At 39.2% G+C, this 9682-nt stretch overlaps 1 protein-coding gene across 1 annotated transcript in view; it reads right to left on the bottom strand.

Annotated features, from left to right (window-relative positions):
- The window catches only part of ATP2A2 (ATPase, Ca++ transporting, cardiac muscle, slow twitch 2), a 46385-nt gene extending 36735 nt beyond the window's left edge, over positions 1–9650 (bottom strand). Inside the window, exons 1-4 of the mRNA XM_009998400.1 lie at positions 9508–9650; positions 8426–8443; positions 8251–8333; positions 321–425 (exon numbers count right to left, since the gene is read on the bottom strand). Coding sequence (XP_009996702.1) covers positions 321–425; positions 8251–8333; positions 8426–8443; positions 9508–9625 — 324 coding nt within the window. The 5' untranslated portion in view covers positions 9626–9650. The remainder of the gene's footprint in view (positions 1–320; positions 426–8250; positions 8334–8425; positions 8444–9507) is intronic.
- Positions 9651–9682: the final 32 nt, after the last annotated feature.

A 9682-nucleotide genomic window follows, 5' to 3' on the forward strand; every position in this document is an offset into this window, starting at 1 on the left:
GCAAAATTTAATTTATTTCCTGAATTCAGGTCTTCATTCTGGACTGTACAGGTTTATATGTTCACTAGTGTGTGGCCAAACACACTGATGGGCACTTGGCCTTTTTGGCAATACTTCTGAAGCTTTAATTTTATCTTGAAGTCAACACTTTCTGTCCAGAAGTTTTACAATATGCTGACTCTTGGGAATCTAGAGCTAGCAACACTCATTACTTGCATTGTATGAAGCACCTGACACTACATTGCACAGTCTTGCCTCTTAGACAAAAAAAAACCAACCCAAAACACTTTTGATTTGATGCTGTAAAAATAGCTGCATACCTGCCACACTCCCACAATTGCATTGGCTACTAATATAAGTAAGATTACAAAAGGCTCTACAAATGCTGTGATTGTTTCTTCACCTTCTTCAAACCAGGCCAGGACCTGCAAAAGAAACAATTTTTTAAATTACTGATTTACACAGACACCTTGCAAACTTAACATCCAGAAAATTCCAGCTTGAGGTTGAGCTGCTTAGACTTGAACAATTTTTGAAACCCCTTGGTCTTCCAAAACGTAGTTTTGCAGTTCATGAATGAGTTGGCAACACGCAAAGGAAAAGGAGAAAAAGAATCTTTACTGAAGTAGTACAAAGTTCATTTCCAAGGCTATTCTCCTTTTAAAGGAGCAAGCTATTTACTCGGGAAACATTGCTACTTTTGCTTCAAAAATGAAAGCAGAAGTTGTGACAACAGTTATAGATGGCAGTGAAAAGTTTCAAAACAATTTCATTACTGTCTAACAGGATGAAGACTGACTAGTTTGATTATTTATAATGCTAAAACTTTGCCAGAATCTGAATCTTAACCAAGTTGTCTTTTATCAGTAACTTAGTCACACAGATGAAACAGCTTTACAAGTTTTTGGTGAGTAAAAAAAAAAAAAAAAAAAAAGCATCTGCATGTATTTAAATACAAGTTGGGTCTTACTGAAGTATCTAAGAGAATTGTATAGCTACATATGAAACTGAATTCTGGGCTGAGTAGTAGATAAAAACAAAACTGGATTTTTAAAAGTAAAGCAACTTGAGGACTTGCATAAAAGGCTCCACACAGATTTTATTTTAACTTATTTGCTTCAGAATTACACTCTGGTATTAAGACTTATGCCATTCACTTGACTGGAATGGCTATTTGTCAGGGCCTCTATCAAGTTCTGTAGCTACTGAAGAAAAGTCAAACTAACATGACCAGAGAGGAAGAGCATTTTCATCATGTTGAGCAACAGGAAGCCTGGAATGTGACAGTAAATAGGAACGTGTTAAGATAATTAGGGCTGGTAGTCAGGCAACAGGACTCTGAATCACTAGAAGACTGCAGCGAGCAAACCGTTACTAAAGCAAGTGCCACAATTCCCCCAACGTGCTGCTCAGAGCTATTGCTCAATTGTGAAACACTCCAGGATGTTAAAAGGAAGGAGCAGCAGCATGAAAGTCTCAAGCAGAAAATGGACTGTCAAACAAATTCAATGCAACAACAAATTTTATTACAGAAAGCTAAACTTGTAAGATCCAGGTTACGATTAATAGAACTGAAACATTCCAACTGGCAACATGATGTTTTGAGGGTCTGTGTAATCCCTTTGGAGAAGGAATTTAGCTAGGATCTGTTATGGCTTCTGCATCTTGGTATTTCTTCCCTCCTCCCACACCTCTGATCTCCAGTCCCCAGGAACAACTTCTGCCATTTGTCCTGCTGGAGCAGTCAACAGCCCACGCTGCAGTCTTCACTCCACACACTAACCTTATCTCACAGACAGCTTTTACTCTGCACCAGTACTGCTGCCTCCAGTGGAGCTACAGAAATGGCTAATGGCACATTCCCAGTTTTCTTAGCATATAGCAAGTCACTGGCTGACATCAGAAAAGCTGTTTAGTATTTGTTCAGTATCTGTCCCTTCAACTCCCTTTCTTTACTGAAATTCTGTAGAGCCCATTTTGTTTCCAACAAAGCAAGTAAATTAAAACACTGTGTGATGTTCTGAACAGAACAGGCAGCCACAAGGTTAACTGAAATAGCACATTTGTTTTACACAATCCTGAACCATCATCTTTTCAGACTGAAGACTGCGTGTGTTGTAAAGTAACATTGAGAAAGCCTGCAACTTTAGGAGGCAGGGAAAGTAGCTACAAGAACCAAAATTAAGTTTTCAAAGGATCTTTTATTTCAGTAAATTATTATTAAAAAAAAAAAAAAGCAGACTAATTCAGATGAGAAACCTTGACAGTACAGATCTGATGCTTCAGATCTTCACTCCAGATAGATTTTGCAAAAAAACCACCAATCTGTGTTAATCTGTGACCAGATCAACCTGGAAACTGGCAACAGACATTTCTCCCAAAGAAAGTTGCTACACAGTTACTAACAGCAGAATGATCCAAGCTCCAGCTCTGCAAGTTATTTGAGTAAATATAGATATATAAATATAAAAATACATTGAGAGTTCCTGGGCTTTTAAAAGCAGATCACAGCTACATTGACACTGCATTTAGGATACTTGTCATATACAAACATTGCTGTAACTCATCAGTAGGCTGAAGCAAAAACAAAACCATAGTTAAAAGTATGACAAAGAATACAACATTTAACCAGGCATCCAAGGCATTGAGTCCTTGTCAAAAGTTTCAACTAGTACACTTTTAAGACCCTGGAGAGGTTTACAATGAGAGATCTTTTATTTGACTACAACTCAAAAGGGCCCCACCATATTTCAGCCCTAATCGTTTTAAGACTCACATGTAGAACAGCTTAATTTCCAGGTCATTGATCTCCAATGTACTGTTCAGGCAGTATGGTCAATAAGTAAAGTTACCACGTATTTAAGCTTCTTAAAAGAGCAGGGGAAAAAAAAATAAAGGAGTAAGATAATTGCTCAAGAGAAATGCAAGTCTGAAAATATAAGGGCAATGAATAGCAAGACACAAAAGTCCTATGTCAACAACTCACAAAAGCAGCTTAAAGGACAACTTTCATTCAGCATGTTTATGTTTGCTTTAGGGCTGCTGGAGCTATGGCTTGCAGAAGCCTATTTTAATCAAAGCTTAACAGGGTGGACCTGCAGGACAGTAAACCCAAAAATACACAATGACAGGCAAAATGCACTTAGTTTTCCTGGTTATTTGTAAAAAGGAGGCAGAGGTGCAAGGCAGAAGTCATCCAGCAATGAAATGACTACTGATGAAAACAGCTAGAAGAACACAAGTGTCCTTACAGCTTTTTGCAGCTCTCCAAGTTCAGTATCTGTATTGTCAGATGAGTTATGGAGGCAAGTTGTCTCAGGTGACTGTTAATCATTAAGTAACAAAACCAGAATTAGAATGAAGAATGGAAGTTTCAAGATAGAGTTCTGTTGCCCAGCAGGCTGTACCCACTTACCACTAACAGAGGAAAAGCAAACAGTTTGTTGTCAGCAACCTAGCAAGGCTTTTTGTTTGTTTTTCATTTTGACAATGGAAACTTAAGAGGCAAGCTGGGAGAGTAAGGTTTGATCCTAACAAAAAGAGGTCCTGGCCTAATTAAAGCAGGTCATGCCAAACTACGTACTTTTAAGAGAGTTTTCTTTTCACAGGATACTACAAACTAAGATTTAGTATATTTTGGACAGAGTATTAACTGCTGCTCAAAAAACCCTCCTTTAGGGATTTTTCTTTTCAATACAAATTAGCTTAAAATTAAGCAGATGCAAACTATTTTAGTAGTTCTGATACTTGTTTCATGTCAGTTATACTGTACACCAGGAAATACTAAAGAAAAACATCCCCCACTTTTGTTCCATTATTCAGTAGAACTTTTTTTATTATTATTATTTGTTACCTAGGGGGAATGGGCAGGACCTAAACAGATCTTGACCACATATAGCAATACAAAATTAAGAATTTCACATGTTAGACTGTAAGCACCCGTCATATATACTACTCTGTATTTCTGAAAATAAACACATTCCTGTGTTTAGTGCAGTAGTAAGGAAAAAAGAACGGATACACAGCACCCATGGTTTGATTTCTACAAAGTAAACTGGAATCACAATTGCTTCTTACAGCTTTATCACCCCTAGCCATCAGTATCTCGGGTGCCAGTGTAATGTTCTACAGCAGCCCTTATCTTGTGCCACATACTCACTGCTACTGACCTCAACAGGTAGCTTTTGGGGTGATTTCAAGGCAAACTTGCAATGTTTACTGGCACATCTTACTTTCTCCAGGAATAGCTTTGTTCACCTTTTAACACAGACGAGGCTATACTTGCACTAACTTACAGGCTATAATAATCTCTGAAATAAATCACAATATATTGTTTTAGTCTAAGCATGGATATCCACTATCAGAAAACATCCCCAGAACATTGACCTCTAAGTCAGCATAGGAATCAAATAATGGGGGAGGAGAAATATCTTATGATGCTGTATTAATACTTAAGATTGTTTTCAGTAGTTTATAGTCTACACTGCAACTTGTATAAGAAAATTCAGTGTGATGCAAAGATAAGCTTGCATGGTTAACCATACATCACTGCTTAAAGCTTAGATACTTTACTAAATAATTACCCTACATCAGATTCACAGTTAACATCCTGCAACTTGTCACAATCCTTTATACAGCAAAGAAAGCTGCTCTTTTATGTAAACACTGTAGATCTGAGTACATGCTACACAAATAGCAGAATAAAAAGCCACAGTTCATGGAAAATTAAACATCCTCTACACCTAGAAAGTCAGGCTACAAAGGCTGCTGAACTGCTGAGATACACTCTACAAGTTTATTTCTCTATAGGCTTCACAGTGGACAGAACACTGAGACAAGGTCCAATCCTATACCTAGATCCATTTACTCACCATCAGAGCCTATTTACATTGTTTCTCTTCAAAAGCCAAACTTAAAACAATAAAAGTACTTAAGAAACACCGAGTTTAAGCTGCTACTAACTAGGCACATCTGTAACAGCCTGGAATGTAGGACATAGTATCTACAGCTATAACAAACACGCAGCATATGACCCCACGCAATCAGCGGCAGTGACACAGGTTCAGCTGCTGTCTGATTTATTTTACTGACACATACCTGACAGGGGAGGCTGAGAGGACACAAAAGGCACTTTGAACACAGAAGTTCACATTGTCTGTAAGAGGGGATGTTTCTGCACATCTACTGCAGATTTCAATGTGAACCATGGCTGTCTCTGTGAAGTCAGTCACAACAGTAAGAATCTAATATGATTGATGTTCACAAAACAAGCACCAGAAAAAACTTCCACAGCACAAAGCAATCATCTATATATCTCCAAATCACCTCTCATACCTAAAACTTCAACGTGGTTTTATTGACTGATGATGCACAGCTGAAGAACACAGATACACTCACTGCCCTAGCAGCCCCTATGCCTTTCCTGAAAGCACACATCATGAATCTGCTGCCACTAGCATGAAGTACATACTCCATTTAATTGTCAGAAACACCAAATTCAAATTAGAGCAAGTTTTCAGTGACACACTAACAACAACAACAAAAAAATCCTTAAAAAAAGTTAAGGCAGTGCTATATATTCATGCCCAATTCCAACACTCGGCCCTGCCACTAGAAACTCGAAACACTTTTCTCATCCCTTGTCATTCAAAGCAAACTATCTATTTAAGCATCTTGATGAAAATTCCCTTTAGGACATACACCAGGTCTAAAAGTCTTCAGTTGGAAGTTATTTCCAACAAGAGCTGCTATGCAGCCTCACTTCTGTTGCTCTGCTATACAATGTCCTATTTTCTACTCAAGTGCTACAGTTTGCGGTCCATCAAACAATAAATCACAGTAACAGGCAGTCACTGAAGTGAGAATCAGCACTGTTCTAAGTTTCACAGTATGATTCTGTGGGATCTGACATTGCTCCCAAGAAAGTCAGAAGTCTTGACTCATTAAAGAGCCACTCTCAATAGTATTACTCAACATCCAAAACCAACGCAAATTTAACTGACTCCATTTTAAGTCTAATTATCCATTTCAAGATCTCTAAGGTACTGGGAGTTCTGCACGCCTTGTGACAGGACAAACAGAAAATCTGAATTTCTAAGGTTCATAAAAGACAGTATAATTAAACACCCTGAAGTTAAGCTCTAGCATTTAGTTGTTCTATCGGAAGAATGACTTTGCATAATTTGTAATCTCAACTGCAAAACCTAGTTTTTAATGTAATGTTTTCTCATGGAACAACCACTGACCACAAGCCTAACACAGCCATGTACTCTATCCAAACATTTCCAGGAATATCAGAATTTAGATGTTGATCACATCCAATTTTACCAGCAATACAGTCTTTGTATCAACATATTCAGCAGCTCTTTACTGATAGTACAAAAGTCTCTAATAGGCTTTCAACAAGGAAAAGTGTTAAAACCAAAGAAAAACAGACAACAGATTATCACCTTCTTAACAGGGAAAAAGTCAGAAACATACACAGAGAAGTGTTGTAAAAGTACCAAAATTACAATATAACTAATTTTTTTACATTTCATCAAAAGATAAAATATTCACCACTAATATCAATTTATACTGAGTATCTGTAACACTTAAACAGGAGACAGAAAAGGCAGTGCAGTAGCCCAAGGTCATGTACCATGGAGTTGCACAGAAGCAGAGAACCCAGATTTATCCCACACTCCATTAAAACTAGTCTCTTCTTAATTAGGCAGGAAAATTGAGCATACTGAAAAAAGAAAATGAATTAAGTTACTGATCAAGTTTTCAAAGAGGGCTTGGCAGTGTGTATTATATGACCTCTGTCAGCCTAGTATCATACCTAGTCAGATTCAGCAATGAAAGCTTAAATGTTGGTGAATCTTATTTTTCCCTTACTTCATCATAAAATTAAAAATAGTGTGCCTTGGCACGGAAGGCTAACAAACTTCTGTCATTAATCTCCTGAGATTAAACGCTCCTGACTTTTCAGGAACAAAAATACATCCCCTTTCTCACCCTCTGGAGGGGAGAAAAAAAAAAAAGTTTTTGAATGACCTGTTTATTCAATTTTCTAGTCAGTCTGATTGCCTCCCCAGGAAACAGAAGAGCCAGTAAGGCACGTCTGTGTGGTCAAGATGATGCCACCCATCACTGCTCAGTTGGAAACAGTCTATGCATACCAAAACCCAAAGCACTTTGAAGGTGCCAGTGTGGGGACAACTGAAGCCTCTCTTGGTGAAGTATCAGCAACACAGTATATAATACTGTAGCAGCCACAACCCTTCCCCCATCAACCAAACAGCTTCAAAGTACATTCTCCTCTGCCCATCCTAATTACCTGGCCCTTAGCTAAAGAGTCACCACAACTTCCACTCCCCCCAAGAGCTGCAGCATTGGTTGTTTTTCTTTAAAGGAGTTAATTACAACTCCAGGGCAAAGTCTGCTATAAACTTTTCCTCCTACCTAAACAACTTAATATTCTGCCCACTTTTATTTCTGTTGTCCAGCTCCAAGACAAAGAGACTTCATCTTTCTTCTATACTCAGCCTTTGCTCAGGTCTCCAGCAAACACATACCCTTTACACATTATGTAGAAGATTACCTAAACCTACTTAAAAAAAAAATAGTTAAGTTAAAAGTGGTCTTGCTCTTCTAATCCTGTATGCAAAGCAAGATGTCCATTTAATGACTAGACTACCCAAAGGTCAGTTACCAAATTTGGTCAACAACGGTGCCATCACAGCCGTCATCATTCTTGTCACTGTCAAAAGCAACAACTGTCACCTTGCTATTATCAGGAAGGGAAGGCAACTGGAATATTCGCCATGTAAATTCTATTTACAGTCTGCATTGCATCCAAAAATGTCTTCCAATGATTATACATTGAGCTTGATAACGATTAACTCAAAGGCAAGAAGAATGTCCAGTTAAACACTTACTGACTCAAGGTTAGCTTTTAAAGCCAACAAAAGCATTGGGAAATCCCACCTCAAATAAGCAAACTGGGCTGAATAAGAAGCACTTTAAAATACCTGTATGTGTAGTTATGTACTTATGACTCATGCAGTGAAAGACTCCCTGAAATTTTTTTCTAGCACACAGTAACCCTCTTCACATGGCCACTAACTTAGGAGATAGCAATTTCCTTTACATCTATATTTCTGCCTTTGGAGAAGGAGAGTAACCTCAGCATGTACACTTCTTATAGACTGGAACATCTGTCATGCTGCAAGACAGCGGTCTATGAAATAAAATATTAATACTTACAAAAGATATGCAAGCTGCCAGCAACAAAATTCTAACTAGTAAGTCTTCAAATTGTTCAATCACAAGCTCGAGTAAGGTTTTTCCTGCAATATGTAACAAAGCAATTTAGTTATGCACATTAAAAATATATAAATTATTAACAAGAATTAGCAGAAGATCTCATTAACACACTTACCTTCCTCAGCTGGTAACTCTGTCCATTGAAGATTTTTCCAGGAAGCATGTCAAAGAAAAGAAATCATCGATGAAACACATCAGATCATAACAAGGAATCCACCAGATATTGCTCCTAAATTGTAAACTCAACTGGCTTGGATTTGACATACACACTGAAAGCCTCATTAAGGTGGCTCTTTTCATCAGAGCATCTGAAGAGACCCGATAGTTTTGTGTTTAAAGACACGACACAGGTTAGTCAGAATGTGCTAAGGGTTATAATTCAGCCAAGTCATCACTCCAGCCAGCTGTGGGACTTCTGCTGTTGCTGCACAACAAAGGGTCAAAGGCTCAAAACGCTTTCTGACAAAGGTTTTTCTCCACATCCACTCAAAAAAAACCCCAAAACGACCGAACTTGGTTCAAAATATTTCAAATTCTTTCCTCCATTTTAAGGATGTTTTCTTATCTCTGCACTCTCTTTTATTTCCCTGCAACTAGATTTAGTAATTTAAGAGGCACAAAAGCAGCGTTAAAGCCAAAAAACACCCCATCGTATAATCTTCTTGTAGCTTTTCATTTTTACACAACGGCATGGGAGTCCAAAAGGGACTAGGAAGGCCGATTTAAAAAAACCAACAAGTCAACACCTCATCGACTGAATTCTGTGCCCCGACTCGAGAGAAGAATGTAAAATAAGGGACAGAAAGGCACTGAAAAGCAGGGGGAAATGAAGGTCAAGGCGGACGAAAAAAAACAACCCGAAAGCCTCAGAGCGCTTCATTTCAGAATGGAAGATGATTTCCCACCGTTAAGGTGAAAGGAAACGGAGGTGACATCCTCCTTCCCAAAGCAGCCCCGTGAGCTCGGGGTATGAAAGAAACCCACGAGGTGGAGTTCAAGTCAGCCATCTTCTCTGCCTCGCTCCTATTCCGGGTCCTGCAAGAGATGCCGGCTTTGCAAAATACACGCACGTCAGGCCTCGGAACAGGCCCCCGGGAAGGATGAGCGACAGAGAGAAAAGGGTGGGCAAGGAGCAGAGGGGGAAGAGACCGAGGCCCGGGGGCAGCATCCCCGCGGCGGGGGGGGCGGGTCACCTACCGTTGGAGCCCCATTTCTCCTTCTGCTTCTTGACTTGCTCCAGGCTGAGCCCGGTGCTTTCGTTGACGCCGAAATAAGCCAAAACTTCCTCCACAGTCTTTGTGTGCGCGTTCTCCATGGCTGGGGCAGTCAGCAGCAGCTGGTGCCTCCCTGCTGCTGCTGCTTCTTCCTCCTC

Source organism: Chaetura pelagica, unplaced genomic scaffold (genome assembly GCF_000747805.2).
Source record: "Chaetura pelagica isolate M959 unplaced genomic scaffold, ChaPel_1.0 scaffold585, whole genome shotgun sequence".
Lineage (NCBI taxonomy): Eukaryota > Metazoa > Chordata > Aves > Apodiformes > Apodidae > Chaetura > Chaetura pelagica.